The sequence below is a fragment of the Genypterus blacodes genome, unplaced genomic scaffold, assembly GCF_046128005.1.
Source record: "Genypterus blacodes isolate CSIRO-AG114 ecotype Tasmania unplaced genomic scaffold, CSIRO-AGI_Gbla_v1 ptg000022l_1, whole genome shotgun sequence".
Classification (NCBI taxonomy): domain Eukaryota; kingdom Metazoa; phylum Chordata; class Actinopteri; order Ophidiiformes; family Ophidiidae; genus Genypterus; species Genypterus blacodes.
In genome coordinates, this window is record NW_027466835.1 from 2,833,846 (window position 1) to 2,856,032 (window position 22,187).

Sequence of the window (22,187 nt, forward strand, 5' to 3'; positions counted from 1 at the left end):
TAACTGTCCACCATTAGTAGAAATTGTTATCGTACAAACGTTTTTGTAACCTCTCGATCACACTGTTACCAATTGGTTCTTAGAATTTTCCCCATAAACCTGATTGTTGGATCACTAGAGACATCTGTCGGTCATTATGTTGCCTAACTCGAGTGTATCATCTTCTTTCCAGGCATCTCAGCAACCCCCAGCAGTTGGTGGGGTGTCATTGGGGGGAGTGACAGCGGTGGGAGGGGCCCAGGTTGGACTTGGCACTGTAGGGGCAGGCCCCGGTGCAGCGCCCCCTACGGCAGACCCTGAAAAACGGAAACTAATTCAACAACAGCTGGTGCTACTGCTTCATGCACACAAGTGCCAGCGAAGAGAGCAGGCCAATGGGGAGGTGCGGCAGTGCAACCTGCCCCACTGCCGCACCATGAAGAACGTGCTCAACCACATGACTCACTGCCAGGCTGGCAAGTCCTGCCAGGGTGAGCCTGTTGAATTATGATGATGCTCTTGTGTTTTCCTCATTGTTTTCCTCATGGTTGTAGAATTGGACTGCTGGCTTTTCTGAAAAAAAAATGTTTAAAGAGGATATGGTTTTCTTCTACTGAGTGCCACGTACTATGCTTTTCTTAGTGTCTGGTTTCTTTGGCATTTAGTCCCTGTTTTCTCCCTCCCTAGTTTATCCCATGTATAATCTTTCTTTACCCTGTCACCTGTCATCTTTCTTCACTTCTTCACTTCTCTTCCCTTTTGTAACTGAGTCTGGTTCTGCTCCTTCTCTCGTAGTGGCACACTGTGCCTCATCCAGACAGATCATCTCTCATTGGAAGAATTGCACACGACATGACTGCCCTGTATGCTTGCCACTGAAAAATGCTGGAGACAAGAGGAACCAACAGTGTGAGTTCCTCGCTCAGTGTGTGGGAAGGTCGATATGCCTCTGTGTGTCTTGTATTTGTTACGGCATCTTAATATTTGCCACCAGGGTTTTTCTCTGGGCCCATCCTTTATTATTTTCCTCCCATCTTTTCCCTCTTATTTCACTTCTTCTCACATTCTCCCCATGTCCTACAGCTCTTGTCAGCAGTGCAGGAGTGGCTCTGGTGAACTCTTTAGGGTCAGGAGTACCCGGTGGGCAGTCCAGCACTCCAAATCTGACCCCCCCTAACCAGATCGACCCCAGTTCTATAGAGAGGGCCTACGCTGCCCTGGGCCTTACTTACCAGGGAATCCAGATGCCACAGCAGCCAACACAGGCCAACATGCCAAACCAGGCACATCAGGGGCAAACTAGTATGAGGTCACTAAACACCATGGGTGAGTAGAAGTAGAAGAATTACAACATTATATTCAGAAACAATTAATTAATGCTATAACATTTTAGCAATGCCAGCAGTTTTGCTTTAAAGAAAGAAAAATGAATGTCTCTCCAGGAGGAAACCCGATGGGAGTCAACGGTGGGGTAGGGGTGCAGTCCCCTAACCAGCAGTCTCCGCTACTGCCAGATGCCATGTTGCACAACAGCTTAAACGCACAAAGGTAGGACAACCTTTTCAATAGTCATTAGGGCTCGGTAGTATATCAAATATTAACGGTATATTGGTGGTGATTTTGCTGGAGAATCAAAAATTAGACACTTTAACTAAATCTTGGCTGGAAAGGCTTCGTCTTTGGAGGTCAATCCTTTTATTAAGATTGATGCTTTAGTCCAAGTAAATGAAGATCACTTGGATGAATTGGAGGCAAACCTAATGGTCATACAGGTTACTTGTAATTGTCAAGCAGATATTTGTTCTTCAATTAGTTCTTCAAAACGTTTCTTTCTCTTTCCATCTTCCCCTCTGGTCTGCCCTTCTAGTTTGATGAACGATGGTGTGGGCAACCTCAGCTCCATGCCTACAGCAACTCCTCCCTCTGCTGCAGGCCTAAGGAAATCCTGGCATGAAGACATCACACAAGACCTCCGCAACCACCTAGTCCACAAACTGTAAGTCTTTTGTCTTGTAGTTGAAAACATGGGAAATAATGAGCTGAATTGTTTCATTTTCCATTTAGTCATTAGGTGCTTTTATCCTTAAGTTATCTTTCAGAATAATTCTTGTGTCAGGGAAAGTTGTGTTTATATCCTTATCGGTTTCTGTTTGTCTTTGTGTATGTGAGCAGTGTGCAGGCCATCTTCCCTACTCCTGACCCAGCTGCACTGAAAGACCGACGGATGGAAAATCTGGTGGCTTATGCCCGAAAAGTAGAGGGGGACATGTACGAATCTGCAAACAGCAGGGTAATTAACTATCGCTTATTAATTGCCATACTAATATTTTGTCATTATTGCCAGTTTCCAGTTCAGATGTAAATAATTTGTAAAGTATTGTATACTCTGTTGGGCTGCATCCTAAAATCCATTTTATTCTCTTCGTTCTCACTATTCTGTTCTCCTGCCAGGCGGAGTATTACCACCTGCTGGCAGAGAAGATCTACAAGATCCAAAAGGAGTTGGAGGAAAAGAGGCGGACACGGCTTCAAAAGCAGGGCATGATGTCCAGCCCGCCTAGCATGCCATCGTCGGGGCTCACACAAGGGCCTCCTGCCATGGGACAGCCACCCATGGTCCCAGGGCAGCCCCCAAGTAAGTAAACATGCCTTTTTAGTCTACTGGCACACTTGAGTGTATACGTGAGTTCACACCCACTTTTGTTTAATGTTCAGTTTCACATCCTATGAACATTTATTGTAAAGTACAAAGATCAGGACAAATATCGACAGTCACAGGTCTCTGGACTATCATGCAGTAGGTATGGGGTTTTGGATTTGAATTTAAACCACAAATCTCTTCATCTGTTAAATACATATCGGTTAGCGACTGTGGTCTTATTTGCATACAGTGAGCATAAAGACACGATCAGTGATTTTGGTAAATATTGTGCCCTGTTAGATGGTCCTCATTCAGATCTGTCTGTTGCCCGACCAACTGGAGCCCCTCAGATAGTCAACAGAATGCAGAATCCTGCAGGTACGTCTCTGATAAGTGGTAACCTCTTAGCTGCACCTGTCCCATTGGCACAAAAGTATTACTAAAGCATATTGAATGGCCAAGTATGGGATTTTATTTTAGTTTCTAGCCTCAATGATGAAGTTTGTAAATACAATTGGAGGACTGCATATTTGTTCTTCATAGTCATGTTTAGTCTTCAGTTTTAAGACTTGACTCAAGTTTGATTTAGCTTCAAACAACAAGCAGACCAATTGTTGAAAATTATTTGCATGACCATACATCTCCTTAAAGAGGGTAGTCAGTCAGTAGTCGGAACTAATGCAGTTGGAAAAGAACCACTTATCTATGTTTCTTTAACATCTCATCTCATATTCATCTTTCTTCATCAGCCGGAATTAACCAGTTTGGTCAGATGGGGGTGCCGTCAATGGGTCAGAGGTCGACGCCTCCCCTTGGTGCTTCAATGAACCAGGTTGGCATTGGTGCATTCACTCCATTCTAAAATAGTCAAAGATAAATAATTGTCTTTAGAAAATGGATCCTTTGGCATTCAAAAGTTGAAGACACCGTTGTGTGATAAATTAATAATATGTTTCTTTGTTTTGAATTCATTTATGTTTGGAGGGAAGGCTTTTTGGGCTTTTGTCTGTGGGCCGGAGTTTTTTTCAAGCAATTTGGTTTTCACATTTAGGAGAGAAATGGGACAAGAAGAGCCACACTTGAGTTTTTTTCTTGACATACAGAGATTAATCTACCTTCTGCAAAGTTGGGGGTAGTTTTCTGGTTCTAAATGATTCATTCATTTTAATCTGTTTTATTTCATATGTAATGATAATTGGTGTGGTATAGTCCACCTAGCCACTCTTAATATAATGTTTTCCTATGCTGTCACATTTCCAGATGGGTATGGGAGCAGCAAGAATGGGTCAGCCAAACGTGGCACAGAACCAGTACCTCCCTCCAGGCCATTGTCCGGGATCTAGTCCTGGTCTTGGGTCTGGTCCTGCTGGCATGAGTCAGTCAGGGGCACAAGCTGCTGTGCCGACGGTAAGGACTGGTAATATGTCTTTAACCCACTGGCCAACACTGTTTCATCAGTAATGCTCGGCATTACCTTTGCAACATAAGGTGTGTGTTGCCATCCCAATGAAAGAAGACTTTTCTTGAAGGGACCAGAAAGAGATGGTTAATAAATTGGTTTGTTTTCGCTCTGTGTGTATAGGTGGAAACGTTTTCTTCTTCACATGGTAGCATTGTGTACCTTCATATACTTTGGATGTTTTCGAATATTTTGTAATAATTGCAATTTTGTATTGTACCTTACCTGACATGACAGGTAAGGTACAACACACATGACATGACCATATTTGATATCTAGGTTGAAATTCCTCTAATACATAAAATGCTGAATATACAATATATTACAGTACTCTAACTCATATCATGTCCTTTGTAGCAGAACCAGATGTCTACGCCATCTTCCCTCATGGCCCACAGCCCTGCCACCCAGTCTGCATCTGCTGCCCCAGGTTCCGGAGCCTCTGTTGGCTCCATGGGGTCCAATAGTAGTGCTGGGCCTCTTACTAATGTGCCTCCATCATCCACCCCCACCCAGCCCAACTCCTATTCGCACTGCCCACCAATCCGAACAAACTCCCCCTCCCCGGCACGCAGCCTCACGCCTCAGCCACATCAAACACCCACTACATTACCTGGCTCTCAGACACCACGGCCACAGACTCCCAACACACCGCAGCTACCTCCTCCACAGCAACCCCAACAGCAACCACAGCTGCAGCAACAACAAATTTTACAGCAGCAGCCAATGGGCAGGGGGGTAAACTCTGAGAAGCCCATTCAGCTTCCACAGCAGATTCCTCAGCAGACGGTAGGGGGCATGGCTTCCACAGAAACCCAGGCAAACCAGCCTCCATCAGTACCTACCCACAATGCCGATGTGCCATCACAGCTGCCACAGACCCCAGTGAGTCCATCACCATGCTTTTAAATACCCAGTCGTTCCCTGCTTAAGATGTCTTTATACCTTGGATCCTCTTTTCTGTATTGGCCTTCAACATTATTTCTAGAATTTGTGGATTTGATAAATGAAGGCCTGAAAGGACAATCTTCAAAGTCACTGACATAAACACTTACAAATTTCTGAAGTTGTCCCTGCTGTCCGGATCACTTCACATCCTGAGGAATAGCATGTAATGAATGTTTGCATGGATATTACAGTTAAAGTCAAGTTAAAATTAGCATTTTTCTAAATTTACCCCAGAAGTGGCAACATTAATTCTTTGCATTGGAAAAATACATTTTGACGAATGCTAAACTTTTTTATCTTGTACATCAGGTATCTCCAAAGCCCTCTCTGTCAGCAGATGGGCAGGTGCCCACTCCAGCCTCGGTCAGCAGCTGTGCTGATCCCAGCTCCCACCCTGCCCCTTCAGACGGCCCTGCCTCTAGCAAGGGGAATGTCAAAATGGAGGTGAAGAAAGAGGAGGAGGAGGAAGAGGAAGAGGAGGAGGACGAGGAGGAAGCCGAAATCCACCGAGACGACAAGGCCCTCGGAAAGGGTCAGTCAGATGTGAAGACTGAGGAAAAGCTACAGGTAACTTGGTTCACATCTTACAAACAAGGTGATCTATTTGTCCTAGTAAAAAAAACAGGTTTTTATTTAATGAAATAATTACTTTGAACACGTAAAAAGTAATTTATTATTCTAAGTTGATGAAACTTGAAAGACACCATATCTTCTTCTAGGCCTTACAAGTTTACTTTTCAACATAGATCTTTTCTCAAAAACGAAACTGGCCATGATCTTGAAACACTGTAGTATTTGGAAAGCGTTGTCGGGCAAAGCTTAAGTTGAATTAGATAATAACATGAAACCTTCTTCACAGATAAAAAAAGAGGAGCCTTCAGGAGATGGGTGTAAAGGCGAACGAATGGATACATCCTCATCCTCACTGTCATCAGGCACAAAGGATGAAGACAAGAAACCTGAGCTGAAGAAAGAGCCAAAAGAGGAAGAGGAGGGTTCAGAGTCGGCAGCTAACAGCTCCCCAGCAAATACTCAGAGCAAAAAGAAAAGTAAGAGATGGCACAATGGCTGCATTCTGCTCTTAGTTGATTTCACAGCAAGAACTGGCGTATAAAATAAAATTTTATGTGTCGGTGTCATTCAATATTCCCTTTTCACCTTGGACCTCCTTTGTCTCATTTATTTTTCTCTGTGTTCTCCCATGTTTCTCAGTCTTCAAGCCGGAGGAGCTGCGTCAGGCTCTGATGCCAACTCTTGAGGCTCTATACCGGCAGGACCCTGAGTCCCTTCCTTTCCGACAGCCGGTGGACCCCCAGTTACTGGGAATACCCGTACGTATTCGAACTAGTAACAAAACTAACCTGGTAAGGGACTGCACTGCTGCCATTTTGCTTCCGCTCCTCTCAAACCTTGTTTTTTTTCCTTTTTTGAATTATAGTTAGTTTGTTTTCTCCTTTGTCTTTCTATGATTCCTATTTCTTTGATCTCTCCGTTCATTTTACTTCCATTGCATGTTAGAGGTTGAGTGAATGAGATGTAGAAGTGTGTTTGAATGATTGCGTGCGTATTGAACTTAGAAATTCATATTGTAAATCAAAACAATGAGTTGTGACTATTTATTTAGCTTTATTCTTGTTCTGAAGGCAAAATGAAAAGCAACATTTAAAAATATAGCAGTTGCTGATAAAGAATTTCACTTGGCAAGCATTTTTGGAAGTTGCTTTTACTTAAATTCAATTGTTTCCCTATTACATTTTGATAATCTTAAAGCTATTAACATCCGAGCATCCCCTAGAGCAGTGGTTCCTAAAGTGGGGGGCGGGGAAAACTTCAGGGGGGTGCGAAAGAAAAAGTTTGGGAACCACTGCCCTAGAGCATTGGCTGCTCTTTGTATATCATAGCTCAAAATGTCCAATAAACACAAAGTACATATTTTACAGACATGTGTTTCAAAACACAAGGTCACCAAAGAAAGGCCAACTAGCTAAAATAGTTCACAAGCCCATTGCTTTCTATTATTATTTGTTTAATTTACTTTTTCTCTTTATGCTTTCTTAAATTCATATTATATGTTTTAATTTCAATCATTATTTCTTTAGTTTTCATCCTTGTATTCCATTGCTAGCTTTCTAGTTCAGTTCCTCACCAGTAGTAGTGTGTTGTATTCAGCCGGGCTGTGCGTTGAGGTGAGCCAATAACTAACCATCTCTGGATCTGAACCAAGAGTATTTATAGAACACCATCATCTCTGAAAAGTCCAATTACACACACGGCAAATCATTGTGTTGCAGTAATAACACCAACATTTCCAATGTTCTAAATGACAAGTTTGTGAAACCATCATGAACAATCATCAAATTATTGGCTCACTTCTACCTGAGGGACCTCCATGGCCATGTGATGCTGGTTATTAATCTGTTAACTTCTGTGGGTCAGTCTGGTCACACACATCACTTAGTTGTTCATGTGAGCAGCTCGAGAGATAACTGTCTCTTACCTGATTGTGTTTGCCATGGTGACATTGAGATAGTCTCCCCTCTTTGAAGCCCATACCTCCTTTTTTGTTGAATCTCCAAAAAGCTTTTCCTCAACTTGTCCGCCACTCAAAGGAAATGGATTGTAGTTTGACCAGAACTAAGGTCAGACAATGGGAAGAGAGGAGCTTTTTGGAGACTCATCCATCGCTTTTTTTCACCCCAGCACTGTTGGCTTTAACACTGCCATCATGTTGCTACTCGTGCTGCTGGCCTTGTTAATGCTGGCCTTGTTGCTGAATAGTGATTCTATTGATCTGTGACCACTGCTCTTCTTGGTTTTGCACCCTTATCACCTCATGGGGCTGAAAGCTTTGTGGACTTACAGATGTGGCTAAAAATGTTGGTTTCGATCTAATAAAAACACAACACAATTATCTCTGAAATAAGTTGAAACTGACAAAAGTAAATGGCATCCACGATTCTAGATTTTAGATTTAGTAGAACTGACACTTAACTTTTGTGGAAGGAAAGTTGTAAACTATACTATACAAACCTTTACCAGTAAGTCCAGTTAGCAAAGATGAACTTTCCTCGAATACTGTGACCTGGATGACTAAGAACCTTCACAGACACTTAACTTTTGATCATTTGTTGTTGAAATATCATTTAAAATGATAAACAAATGAAAATGGCCTGGACAAAATTATTGTGATCCTTAACCAATTGTTTTGTCGCACACCCTTTTGAGGCAATCGCTGCAATCAAGCCCTTTCTGTAGCTCTGAACGGGCACCTCTCAACTCCACCACTTCTCTCAGGTTGGATGTGTGCCTTCTCCCAACTGCGGGTTTCAGCTCTTTCCATCTATGATGGATAGATGTTTGATTGGATTCAGATCAGGACTGCAAGCAGGCCATTTTGGAGCGGTTACATTTTTTCCTCTGACCCATTTGTATGTTTTGTCATTCTTGTTTTGGCAAAGCAATGACTCATGACTGAGACATAGCTGTTTGACACTAAGCATTATGTTGGCTCCAGAATGCCTTGATAATCTTCTGGTCTACGGGTATCAATAATTTTGTGTAAGCCATTTTCATGTTATATTATTTTAAATAATATATGGCATTGAAAATCGAAGTGTCAGTTCTATTAAAAATTGGATTCAGAATGGTGAATGCCAAGTACATAGTAATAGTTTCAACTAGCACAAAGTATATCTGATTATTTTCAGAGACAATTGTGTTATTTTTGAGAGAGTGAGAGTGGGCTAGTCCCTGTATCACAGTGCAGACAGTTACTAGATTAAAGCCAGGGTGCAAAGCGGAGAGCTGGAGGGCAGAATTTGTCATGTCTCTCTGTCTGCACGTGAACGTTCCTCTCTGCAGCGCTCAACAACATTGTCCCCCTGCACCCTCTTCTCTCCCCCACTCTGGTCCCACCTGGTCCCCTGTGATGCCCTCATCAAACCTCACCCTGCTGCTACAATGCTGCTGCTGCTGCTGCTGCTGCTGCTGCTGCTGCTGCTGCTGCTGCTGCTGTTGGGTTCTCTTCCCTGCGCCTCTCATCTCTGCCCCTGGGATGAACAACTTGCCACCGCTTGTTCCCGCCTCACCTCTTCTCACCTCGTGAACTGTACCTCAACATGTTACTGCAATCCGGTTTGTGTCCCTTCCAAACCAGGACTACTTTGACATAGTGAAAAACCCTATAGACCTGTCAACCATCAAGCGCAAGCTGGACACGGGACAGTACCAGGAGCCCTGGCAATATGTGGAGGACATATGGCTGATGTTCAGCAATGCTTGGCTGTACAACCGCAAGACATCCCGTGTCTACAAGTACTGCTCCAAGCTGGCGGAGGTGTTTGAGTCAGAGATCGATCCTGTCATGCAGGGACTGGGGTACTGCTGCGGGAGGAAGGTGAGATGAGAGTTTTGTATTTCTAAATTCATGTCTTTTTCCACAACTCTGCTTATAGTAGTGTATTGATGGTCATTTATAATAAGATTCAGGGCCCGATTTCAACATGTTAGTTAAGGCAGATGGCGTCATGCAGCCGTGTTCGCTCCTAAACTAATTTTATGTTGCATAGATGAATTGCATGACTAAACCTAAATGTCCAGCCTAATCTTTACACTGCTTATCAGCTTGTCCCACTCCAAATTTCTAACATTTTGGAAAGAAGTCATATCTTAAACCTAACCTATCCAAGGAAATTGCAAAATCTTCCCAGATATTCTTTGTTGTTGTTGTTGTTGTTGTTAGTGAGGTCTTAAATATGCTGCAGTTTAATACATGCATGTTTCCATTGGCTTACAACAATTTCTTAAGAATGGGATACAATTAACAAAGGAAACTTGAGCATCAGTTACCATGGTATTGATCGCAACCCATTCTTTGATTCTCTCTTTATTGTTTCAGTTTGAGTTTTCCCCCCAAACTCTGTGCTGCTACGGAAAGCAATTATGCACCATCCAACGAGACGCTGCTTATTTTAGCTACCAGAACAGGTAAGAGGTGATAACACAGAGGAACACATACACACACACAGATCTGGAAGATGGCACCAAAGAACAATAGCATTTGCTAATTTGCCGTGTAAATTCTGACTTCACGAAATCAACTGGAATCTATCATGGTGTATTTTGTACATGTGTAGTATTTCCCCCTACATCATAGCATCTATCAATCAGTGCAATCACAGATGAGTCAGAGATTGAATTTGGCTTTAACCGGTTACCCTGGCACCATCTCCATCTTCATATCTCACCGTTATAATTTACAGTCTGTTATCATTCACAAAGTGGGTTCCTGTCTGCTTCAGCATTTGTTATTCCTTATGATTACCGGGCAGATTTAAACACACAACACATGACGGCTCGCATTTTGTGATATTTGCCCTGACAAATTGTTTTTACCAGTTGAGAGGTTCCCACTTTATAAATGATTCCAAAGGATGATGGGTCTCTGTTGCTTTACTGTTATGTTTTCCTCATCTGCCCTTTCATGTTCGGAGACTTTTATCCTTGCCCCCTTCCCCCGTCCACAGCCTGTAGTGTTGCTGTAATGTTGTTGTTTACCACTGGATGTCTGACGCTAATCTTTGCTTTGCCTTGGCTCTCTGTCCTCTGTTGGTTGTTGTTCCATTCTGTCCATCTTCCTTTCCCTCCTACATGTTCCCTCCTCTTTCCCCTGTCCCATCATTGTCTTTGTCTGACCTGTAATGATTTATTTCACGCCTTAATATTCATTTTGACCTCCCTTCCCCCCCCTTCCCATCTCCCCTCCCTTCTTCCCTTCTCTCCTTCCTTTTTAACGCTTGTGATGTCTGCATTGGCCTGCTTTGGTGTGACCAATCATCCACTCCAAAAAATTTACGTGCAAAAATCAAAACACCCACCCACACAAAAAACCTCATCCCGATTGGCTGCTGCCTCCTGGCGACGACCTACCTTGCCCTCTGCTTCCTCCTGTGTGCCCGCCCCCTGGCCTGTCCTGCCCTGCTCTGATTGACGGCTGCTTCTTCGTGCCCTATCTGTGATTGGCTGTGCTGATGGTGAACGGTGTAGTTCACCAAAATATGGGCTTCTTGCTGACAGGTACCACTTCTGTGAGAAGTGTTTCAACGAAATCCAGGGTGAGACCGTTTCCCTGGGAGACGACCCCTCCCAGCCTCAAACGTAAGTATCAGTCCAAACTGCTGATTTTTTTCTCACACTTTTAAAGAAGGCTCTTCCCATCTTTTATGGTTCATTTTAGTAGTAATACTTCATGAGAGGGCATTCTTGATTAGAATTTAGAATTATATAGTTATGTCTTAATGGAGTGCAATTCTGAGTCGTCTGTCAGAGATGCAATGTAGCAGTTGAAAATATTTCTCTTGGTATTTAGATCTAATTATGCAGGATTCCATTTGATCAAAACTATCCTGTTTTATTAGTTTACATTTATTGTTGACATTTCTCATCAAATTCAGTGGAACCAAAGTATTGGAATTAGTGGATAAACTTTTTAGTGTGATTGAGTCCTGCTCAAAATAAATACTTTGCCATATCTTCCTCTTAAGTTGGACTGAATGAGACGTATCAGTAACAATTTTCCCACAATGCATTACAGCATAGTATGTCTGAACTGCCTGTTTAGTAATGCTCATTATAATGGAATTCTACAGTGGCAGGATCATAGTATTCCCACCCCATGTTAATCTCGCTCTATCATTTTTATGTTACTCCTGTTTTAAAGCTAGCATTTTATTTCTCACTGCATATACCTCTTTTACTTTTAACTAGTTTCAGCTCAGCATTTGAGTGTTTGATGAGGAGATATCAAATGCTGAGCAAAAGCCAGTGGTTAGCGTAACTCATGATGACAAACTGCCCATAGTCCTTTCTTCTTTTTCTTAAAACATCTAATTACTTTGTATGCAAACAAACTTAACAGGTAGAAATTAGACCATTGTTTTTACATTGTATGATTTGCTTTGTCCCAAAGGTCAATCAACAAAGAACAGTTCCAGCGAAAGAAGAATGACACACTTGACCCTGAGTTGTATGTCCTCATTTTTTACTCATCTTTTTGTATCTGTGTATTATTGATCAGTACTGCGTTAAGGTAGTTTTAGATAATGGTAATGCTACTGAAACTCCTGGTTTCACTCTCTGAAGTTCAATAGGTGGCCCCTGTGTCCCGGGTCACGTCCCCTATCTCTTGCTTTGTTGTGGAAAACTGAAAGTAGCAGTTTCAACTGTGGTTAAGAGTTGTTATTGAGCAAAATTATGGCACTGCCTGTATTTATGCAGTTAGAAGACGAAGTGTCAGCCTTTATCACTATGCTCTCCTGTCTGCTCACACATCAGCCATCTGCTATCAATATATCCCTGTCATCCAGGGTTACAGAAAAATGCGCTTCTCTCACAAAAGACAACCCAATCATAAGAAGCTTTGTTATCTTAGAAAGGCCTCCTCTTCTGCCACCTCTTGTACTTTTGGCTTGTGGAATTGCCAGAGAGCCGTAAACAAAACCATATGTATTCAAGGCTTTGCTGCACTATCAGACATACAGGCTCTAGCCCGACTGCCTCTTGGCACCTGTCCTGCTGATTGACTAGATCAGCTCTGCGCAACAAAACCAAATGCATGTCGCGATTGACTAATTGGCAATCTAAAAAACAAAGCTGTCTCTAAGGGTCAGAGTGTTTCATTTGTCACATATGGCTTATGTAGCTTTTTGTTATTTAACAACACTGAAGCTTATACAAAATGCTGTGTATTCCCATCACACAGTATCTTATTAACTTATTAACTTTGCTTTTTCTCTCTGCTCAGGCTTGTGGAATGTATTGACTGTGGTCGTAAAATGCACCAGATCTGTGTCCTGCATCATGAAACCATATGGCCATCAGGGTGAGCCAGCTATTATATGGAATTGTCACTATGCATCTGGTCAGATGCACACATTTACTAAGATAGAGGGAGGGAGGAACCAACACACATAAAAGTGCAGTTTGGAGTCTACCTGTTCATTATGTGGGGACAGTTTTTCATTAAAAGTCATGATCAAAGTCATCACGATTGTTTAAAGAATGTCAGAATGAAGTGAAAATCCAATACATCTACTGATTAAAGCCACTTGTTTATTGACACTGCTGTTTGTTAAGACAATAATCTGACTTAAAACACCATTTTTTTCCCTCCCTTATCACAGCTTTGAATGTGACAACTGCCTTAAAATGGCCAACAAGACACGGAAAGAGAACAAGTATGCAGCCAAGAGTAAGTTGAAAACTTCATATTTTGATGTGTTTTTCAGCCCTGCCTGTATCTTCTTTAAGTCAGACAGTCTGTGTGAGTCCCTGGTTACTGCATAGGTGCTTGGGCTGTGTTTTGTAGTCTTCAGAGGGCTATGGAATATGTGTTGAAAAAGCTCATTCACTCTATGTGTACTTAGACAAGTTAGCATTACAACAACACTTCATTAGCTCTGAGTAGAGCAGGTTGGGTAATGTAAAGTAAATATGTAATGGGGTTAGGCACAATATGCTTAGGCTTTAGCCGACAGGGCAAGTTAACATACAGATCATCAGAGGGAAAAGACAAATAGGGCAAATTAACATACCATTGAGTGATGACAAATGCAGCTCAAACTATACCAAAGCAAGGGTGAGAGATAGTTATGAACCATCAGTAGAATCAGACGATTTAATGGTGAGTGACTGGTCGTTACATATTTATGGTCCTCCAAGCAAAGTTGCGTATATTGGCTATCATAGGGTTTTACTCTGATGGACTCTTTTTCTCTGTCCCAGGGCTTCCTCACACCAAGTTGGGAATCTACTTGGAGTCGAGAGTGAACGACTACCTCAAGCGGCAAAGCCACCCGGAATCAGGTGAAGTCACCATCCGGGTGGTCCATGTCTCAGACAAAGTTGTCGAGGTCAAGTCAGGCATGAAGTCCAGGTAAGAGTTAAAAGTTTCATTTGCAGGGTCTTCTGCTGTATTGAATAGAGAAATAAGTCACCCACCAAGTTACCACTGTTGACAACCGAGAACTTTGTACCAGGAAACCCTTACAGCAGAGGTCTTCAACAGGGGGTTCGCAAAATTTGTGGTTGATTGTCTTATAATATCTATTGCATAGCAAGTTAGTATGGGGCTGTATTCAGACCTGGCTTGTTTGGAGCACCTATTCCGAAACCTGGAGTGTTTATCCCTAAATCACACTCGAATCCGGACCAACAGAACAGAACAAGTGGACAGAACAGAAAAAAACAGAACACATTTTCCAGTTGAGAGGTTACTCCTTGACCAATCACGAAAACGTTTACGTTCTGGTAAATGTTAAGGTGTGAACACAAATCCAATCCAGGTTTGATTGTGAACATGGTTACTCGATTCGGAACAAAGCAAACTAACCACAGGTCTGAATACAGCCGCCATTAGTCAGAAGTTGCTTGTAGGGATCTTGTAAACCGCGATCAAGGTTTTCTTTTTCTTGTCTCTTGTTCAGTCTGGTGCACACAATGATTTGCAACAGAACAAGGAGAACTTTTGTCCATTTAGCTGATTCCATTGATTTTAAGGTCGAAGAGAGATGTGATACCAATTTAACAAAATGGTCTGCTTGAAATGACGCTATCCAATTATTTATTTCTAAGGGGTGTGAATAATTTTGTCCAGACCATTTTCATTTGTTTTATTTAAAATTTTATGTTTAATTGTAAAGCAAAGTTTTAGTTCTATTTAATGTGGAATATCGGACATTCCTTTTTTTCTATTGCAACACCCACCTACCAAAACCCACATCTGTAAATGGCTTTTGGTGCTTTGTTGGTGTAAACGTCAGACAGCTCACATTGGCTCTCCCTCCACCAGGTTTGTGGACAGTGGCGAAATGGCAGAGTCGTTTCCATACCGGATGAAAGCACTGTTCGCATTTGAAGACGTTGATGGAGCAGACGTTTGTTTTTTTGGCATGCATGTCCAAGAGTACGGCTCGGACTGCCCCCCGCCTAATCAGAGACGAGTGTACATCTCTTACCTCGACAGTGTGCACTTCTTCCGGCCACGCCACCTCAGGACCACAGTCTACCATGAGATCCTTCTAGGTTATTTGGAATATGTCAAGAGGCAGGGGTAAGAAATTAAAAGATTTCAACTTTAAACTTTAACTGGCCTCGGTACAGTTTCAAAACACTAATCTTTTCATATTTTGTCCATATTTCTGAAAATACTATGAATTTGATTCATCCCTTTTTTTCCATCATTTCCCTTTTGAGCCTCTTTCTTTGCCCTATCACTTCAATTAATTGTAGATGTCATTGTGAAGGTTCCATTAACAGAAGCATTTTTATTTATACTTGGAATCTTTGTTAAATGGTTTTATTTTATTTGTATTTTTTAATGACAGCTAGAATATTTCCTCTTACTTCCAACTCTTTTTCTGTAAGATGTTAATAGTTGCAAGATTATGTATACTTACATAAGTTCCCCAAGTTATTTGCTATCCATAGAGGTCATGACCATCCCTATAGGTATTTTCGGGATGCTCTTAATTCACTTTAGGTGTAAAATGTTAAGCAAAGATAAGACCACTTTAGGACTACAGTTTAACACAACACATGCCAAAATTTAACACCTTAACTGAAGAGCTCTGCTACTATAGAAGCATTAAAATTGTTTGTTTTTTCATTAGTATAACTTAAAATGCCTTTATCACCTCAGGTATACAAACGGTCATATCTGGGCCTGTCCACCAAGTGAAGGGGATGATTACATCTTCCATTGTCACCCAACTGACCAGAAGATCCCCAAACCCAAACGCCTGCAGGAGTGGTACAAGAAGATGCTCGATAAGGCCGCGGCTGAGCGAATTGTCCATGACTTCAAGGTAAGACTTTACTGTTTGTTCTGAAAGCCCGGGGCGACCTCTATCGTGTACTTGCCGGTGTTAATAATTGCCGGTGTTCAAGGTGTATGCAACCAATGAAACCACGTATACTACAACGATGCTACATTAGTTAGTGTTTACCACATTTACGTGAACCTTCTTCTCTACCTTTGTCACTCAGGACATCTTCAAGCAGGCAACAGAGGACCGTCTGACCAGTGCCAAGGAGCTTCCATACTTTGAAGGTGACTTCTGGCCCAATGTACTCGAGGAGAGCATCAAGGAGCTGGAGCAGGAGGAGGAGGAGAGGAAGAGAGAGGAAAACAGTACCTCCAACGAAAGCACAGACGTAAGTACAACTGGTGATGAAGAAAAGGGTGTATGTGCGTTGTTCACCCATTGGGGATGTTTTTAATAGGATTGAGTACGTTCTTTGCCGTAGTGTTTCTAGGCAAGCTCATATGTGCCATACTGATATGTGTATTGAATTTGACATTTACCTGTTCACAGGCTGCTAAAGGGGACAGCAAGAATGCCAAAAAGAAGAACAACAAAAAGACCAGTAAAAACAAGAGCAGCTTGAGCCGAGCCAACAAGAAGAAACCAGGGATGCCAAACGTCTCCAATGACCTTTCCCAAAAACTTTATGCCTGCATGGAGAAACACAAGGAGGTTGGTAGCTCGAATTCAGTTCAAGTAATAGTGGCTCATTTCACCTGGATTATGTTGTGATAAAATTCCTTAAAGATCTTTATGGTGAGTTATGTCGCAGCTGTTTTCATTTTCAGGGGAGTTTTTGGTTGTCACTGTTGCCAAAGTGCTTACTCATGGGGGAATGTTGGGCTTCTTTAAGTGCCCTGCATGTAAAGTCCCTCCAGATAACATTTGTTGTGATTAGGTGCTATATAAATAATGTTGAATTTATCGTACAGTGTGTTCCTACGCCATGATTGTATACAGCGAGTGAGTAAAGTTTAGGAATGGGGTTAACTCAAGTCCTCTCCACTGTCATCGCCAGGTGTTCTTCGTCATACGTCTCATCGCCGGCCCCACCGCAAACTCCCTGCCCCCCATCACCGACCCGGACCCCTTAATGGCCTGTGACTTAATGGACGGCCGCGATGCCTTCCTTACCCTGGCCAGAGACAAACACCTGGAGTTCAGCTCTCTGAGGAGGTCCTTGTGGAGCTCCATGTGTATGCTGGTGGAGCTGCACAACCAGAGCCAGGACCGCTTTGTCTACACCTGCAATGAGTGTAAACATCATGTGGAGACCCGCTTCCACTGCACTGTCTGCGAGGTGAGAAGTCGCACACACACACATTTGACTTTAATCATGATTTACAAGCAGATGTGATAAAAGTCTTAAAAATCAAATGCAAACTATTGTTACCATGTTAACCATCCTTTCATGTATTCTTTTTCCTTTTCCCAGGACTATGACTTGTGCATCACCTGCTACCACTCTAAAGGCCATGAACACAAAATGGATAAGCTGGGGCTTGGACTGGACGACGACAGCAACAACCAGGCGGCAGCAGCCACTCAGAGCCCTGGAGACTCTCGCCGTCTCAGCATCCAGCGCTGCATTCAGTCGCTTGTTCACGCCTGCCAGTGTCGTAACGCCAATTGTTCGTTGCCATCCTGCCAGAAGATGAAGCGTGTTGTTCAGCATACGAAAGGCTGCAAACGCAAAACCAATGGTGGATGCCCTATCTGCAAGCAGCTCATTGCGCTGTGCTGCTACCATGCCAAGCACTGTCAAGAGAACAAATGTCCTGTACCGTTTTGCTTAAACATCAAGCACAAGCTCCGACAACAGCAGCTGCAGCACAGGCTCCAGCAGGCTCAGATGTTGAGAAGGAGGATGGCCAGCATGCAGAGAGTAGGGCAACCAGCAGGAGGGCCACCAGGAGGACCTGTCGGCGGTCTACCATCACCAGGAAACAATGGTATTACTGCACCAAATACCCCGACATCTGTTGGAACTCAACCCCCAACACCACAAACCCCAACTCAGACCATGCCTCCAGTCCCACAGCAAGGGATGGGCCCTGGGCCTGGGGTCCAGCAGCAACAACAGGGAGGTGGGATGCCTCCACAAAGTGGAATGCCTCCTCAGCACCACCTTCATCACCAGTTCCAACAAATGGCAGGTGGGGGAGGTGGGTCAGGGGGGATAATGAACTCTCCTCAACATCAACAGCAGATGATTCCTCAGGTCCAGCAGCAGCAGCAAAGTGGAGCAGGGACCAACCTTCAACAGCTCCAGCAGCACCCCAACAATCTGTCTCCATATGCCAACAGACCCCCTGGTTCCTCCCCAATCCACCAGTCACAGGGCAAACCAGGTCTTGGTTCTGCAACACCTCCCCATCAGCAGCCTGGGGGCGGTGTCATGGCTGGAGGTGTTGGGGGCCAGCAACCCCCCAATCAGCCCCTCGGCCAGACTCCCCTCTCACAGCAGCAACAGCATCCAACTGCGGGTCCACCACAGGCAGCTGTGGAAATTGCCATGAAGATCCAGCAAGTAGCAGATGCTCAGAGGAAAATGGCTCTGCAGAGACAAGCAGCCCAGGGAGCTGCAGGCATGATGCCTCCTCATCCACACCATCAACAGGCTCAAGGTCAACAAATAGGCATGGCCCACCCAGGGACAGCTGGAATGGTTGGGACTCAGAGCATGACTCAGAAGGCCCAAGCAGCAGCAGCTGCTGCTCGTGCCCACATGGAGCAGCAGCAACAACAGCAACAGCAACAACAACAACAACAACAACAACAACAACAACAAGGTGCTCCAGGAGGGATGATGCTTGGAGCTGGTGGACCCTTGCAACAGCCTCCTCAGCAGGGTAGCCTGGCCCAGGGGCAGCTCCCCCCTCCTGTTTCGCTTCAACAACAGAGGATAGGTGCACCTCTTCAAAAGCCGCCTCAGCAGCAGCAACAGCAGCAACAATGGACAGGCCAGGGCATGCCTCCCCAGCAAAGGCAGGCTATGATGAACCAGGTTGGCCATCCAGCCATGATGGCAGCTCAACAGCAACAAGCCCATGGACATGCAGCTCTGTTGAATATGGCGCAGCAGCAGCAGCAGCAGCAGCAGCAGCAGCAGCAGCAGCAAGGTCCTGGGGGAGCTGGCCTTGGAGCTACAAGTGCTCCAGGGGCTGGAGGTGGGAACATTCCACAGGCCGCGCTCCAGGAGCTATTGCGGACTCTCCGGTCACCTATCTCACCCCTCCAGCAACAGCAGGTCCTCAACATCTTGCGCTCAAACCCACAACTCATGGCTGCTTTCATCAAACAAAGAGCTTCCAAGTACAAAGGGGTACAGGGAGCCCCAGGTGGTGTCCCAGGTGGTGTCCCAGGTGGTGTCCCAGGTGGTGTCCCCGGTGGTGTCCCCGGTGGAGGTCCAGGAGGTCCCGGCCCTACTGGTGGTCCTGTTGGTAATGTCATGGCTGGAGTGGGACCACAGGTGAACATGAATGCTGCAGGTGCTGTCCAAGCAGGAATGCACATAGGAGGTCAGACACCAGGGAATGTTAACATGGCCACCATGACTCAACTACAACAAGTCCAGCAGCAGCAACAGTTGCAGCAGCAGCAACAGCTACAGCAGCAGCAACAGCTTCAGCAACAACAACAGCTACAGCAGCAGCAACAGCTACAGCAGCAGCAACAGCTTCAGCAGCAGCAACAGCTACAGCAGCAGCAACAACAGCTACAACAGCAGCAGCAGCTACAGCAACAACAGCAGCAGCAACAGCTACAGCAGCAGCGGCCGATGCTCAGTGGTTTACAACAGCAGCAAGTGGTAGCTCTCCAGCAGCAGCAGCAGCAGCAGCAGCAGCAGCAGCAACAACAACAACAACAACAACAGCAAGGAGTGAGACCAATGCAGGGCCAGGGGCCGCAGATGACGAACCTTAGTAATCCCCAATTCAGAGAATTGCTTATGAGACGACATCTCCAGCAGCAGCAGCAAATGGGAGCCAATCATGGTCAATTCCAGCAGCCACAGCCACCACAAGGTCAAGGCTACATGGGCCAGTCGGGAATGCAGCCTCCCCAAGCTGGGCAGGGGCCACCTGGAGGTCCTCAGCAGCCCGGTGGACCTCCGGTTCAGCAGGGCCAAGGTTACCCTGGTACGGTGGCCCAACAGCAGGCCGCAGCTGCAGCAGCACTACAGCAGAGACTACAGCACCAGCACCACCACCAGATGCAGCAGCAGCAGCAGCAGCAGCAGCAGCAAAATGCCATGGCTGGTCTGCCAGTTGGTGATGTAGGCCCAGGTGGAGGGAGTGTAGGGGGTCCCCAGCAGACACCTCTAGGTCTTCAGTCCACCCAAGGTGGTCCCCAGCCTCAAAGCTCTCAGGCCCTGCTTCACCAGGCCATCCATCAGAGGTTGCTCCAGCAGCAACAGCATCTCGGTCCTGGGGGATCGCCAGCCCAGCACAGCAACCCTATGAGCCCCCAGCAGCCTCAGCAGATGGCTCCCTCCCCTCACCCGCACCTGCAGGGCCAAACGCTGTCCACATCACTTGTTAATCAGGTGAGATCCCCGCAGCCCTCACCCAGACCGCAGTCGCAGCCGTCGCACTCCAGTCCATCCCCGCGCATGCAGCCCCAGCCCTCTCCACATCATATATCCCCGCAGATGCAGACCAGTGCCCAACATCCTGTCCACCTGAACCAGCACCACCCAGGAATGGGGGTACCGCCACAACAACAACAACAGAACTCTGTTGAGCAGTTTGGGTCGGATCCGAGCACCATGTTGTCCCAACTGAGTGGGATGGCTGGACTCCACGGGCCAGGGGGCAACAGCCAGGACCCACTAGGCCAGAACATGAACCCCAACCCGTTAGACATCATGTAGGACTTCTACTGCACGTGTCGAGTCGAGCAAGAAGCTCCGGTTGTCGACACAAACTGCACTCACCCAGGACAGTGTTATTGTTACTTAGCCTTTCTTTTTTTATACTATCATTAAATGTTATTTAAAATGTTTTCAATAAAGATGCATTGAACTGAACTTCCTATGGGAGATGAACAATAAATCAACCAGTTGTGAAATACATTAGAATAAATGAATTGTAAGTTATTGCTGTTAATATATTTTTGCCAATTGTGGACAAAGAGGGGGGGGGGGGTGGTCTCTGCCCTCCCCACACCTCCACCTCTTGCAGAATACAAGCAGGTGATATTTTTGAGGGTTTTGGAGTTAAACGGGAGTATTTGCCTTTTTTAAGAAATGTTTTCAAGATTTTAAAAAGTTGTCGAGAATTAAAGAGGAAAATGATATAATGCAAAGAACCTTTTTTATATACATTTTTTTTGTTTTTGCATCATTCAGTCTCATCAGTTTTGCAGAGTGATGTGGGTTATAATTATTGTAAATCCAAACATGATGCATATCTTCCTTTTTGAAATGTTTGGGTTTGCTTTATTTATTTTTCTTTTCCTTTTTTTGGGGGAGTGTTATTTACCCGGAGACTACTACAATTCATATAGAAGTATATTTTTTTTATTGACTGTTAAAACGGGGGGTAGTGGATATTTCATTTGACTTTAGATGTATTTGGTTCTGTCCAGTTGGGAATACTTATATGTCAGTGTTTTTGCAGTGGTTGAACGTCTGCTGTGAGTTTGAGGTGTTGACGGACAAACTAACAGACGTCCTATCCAGCTTTTGTACTGGACACTTATGCTGGAACTTCCCTCACAAACCCTCTCCCTCGAATGTCTGTTCACACCTTCCTTAAAGAACAATATGGAGCAGTGGAAGCTCGGGGAGGGGGCGCAAACCTGTGTGCCTGTAACCTTTTCAGTTCATAGGGTGGGATGTGAAAAACAGGGGGAAATCCAATAGTGTTTCTAAGATTCTGTTTGGGGTGAACAGAAATTTGATCCAAATGAACTGTGTTGCACCGAAATGAGGAGAAAGGAGATGTGAGGAGTCACACAGTCTCTTTCAGCCTCGTCCCCTTTGCTGCTTCCCTTGGACTTTAACCCCACCCTGAATCCTCTCTGGGGGAAATTGTTGCCCCTCCCCCCATCTTTCTGCAAAGAACTTTGGGAGTTTAATTTAATATTTTTTACTGTACAAAGGAAATGCATACTGTGGACTGAAATACTGTTTTTATAATAAAATGAAAATTAACAATAGTGAGTTGTGCATGTTGATCTTCATGAGAATGAAGTGAACTTTATTTATACAGCGCCAAATCACAAAAAGACAGTATCTCAAGGCACTTGACATACAGAGCATTTAAAGAAGCCCGACATTCCCCCATGAGCA

General features: G+C 44.5%; 1 protein-coding gene across 6 annotated transcripts in view; it reads left to right on the forward strand.

Moving 5' to 3' along the window:
- ep300b (EP300 lysine acetyltransferase b) overlaps window positions 1–22,054 on the forward strand; it is a 30,201-nt gene extending 8,147 nt beyond the window's left edge. The window contains exons 4-31 of one of the 6 annotated variants that reach the window (XM_076142876.1): window positions 173–470; window positions 775–888; window positions 1,063–1,305; window positions 1,422–1,527; window positions 1,847–1,975; window positions 2,152–2,269; window positions 2,431–2,614; window positions 2,921–2,998; window positions 3,370–3,452; window positions 3,881–4,027; window positions 4,437–4,964; window positions 5,337–5,594; window positions 5,887–6,076; window positions 6,240–6,391; window positions 9,184–9,423; window positions 9,925–10,013; window positions 11,073–11,183; window positions 11,995–12,051; window positions 12,829–12,906; window positions 13,208–13,275; window positions 13,809–13,959; window positions 14,875–15,135; window positions 15,724–15,889; window positions 16,071–16,238; window positions 16,400–16,561; window positions 16,908–17,189; window positions 17,325–19,772; window positions 20,112–22,054. In XM_076142876.1, the coding sequence (XP_075998991.1) occupies window positions 173–470; window positions 775–888; window positions 1,063–1,305; window positions 1,422–1,527; window positions 1,847–1,975; window positions 2,152–2,269; window positions 2,431–2,614; window positions 2,921–2,998; window positions 3,370–3,452; window positions 3,881–4,027; window positions 4,437–4,964; window positions 5,337–5,594; window positions 5,887–6,076; window positions 6,240–6,391; window positions 9,184–9,423; window positions 9,925–10,013; window positions 11,073–11,183; window positions 11,995–12,051; window positions 12,829–12,906; window positions 13,208–13,275; window positions 13,809–13,959; window positions 14,875–15,135; window positions 15,724–15,889; window positions 16,071–16,238; window positions 16,400–16,561; window positions 16,908–17,189; window positions 17,325–19,772; window positions 20,112–20,765 (7,563 nt within the window). In that variant the 3' untranslated portion in view covers window positions 20,766–22,054. Of the gene's footprint in view, window positions 1–172; window positions 471–774; window positions 889–1,062; window positions 1,306–1,421; window positions 1,528–1,846; window positions 1,976–2,151; window positions 2,270–2,430; window positions 2,615–2,920; window positions 2,999–3,369; window positions 3,453–3,880; window positions 4,028–4,436; window positions 4,965–5,336; window positions 5,595–5,886; window positions 6,077–6,239; window positions 6,392–9,183; window positions 9,424–9,924; window positions 10,014–11,072; window positions 11,184–11,994; window positions 12,052–12,828; window positions 12,907–13,207; window positions 13,276–13,808; window positions 13,960–14,874; window positions 15,136–15,723; window positions 15,890–16,070; window positions 16,239–16,399; window positions 16,562–16,907; window positions 17,190–17,324 lie in introns of all 6 variants that reach the window. The other 5 variants (XM_076142871.1, XM_076142872.1, XM_076142873.1 and 2 more) reach the window with 5 other exon arrangements.
- Window positions 22,055–22,187: the final 133 nt, after the last annotated feature.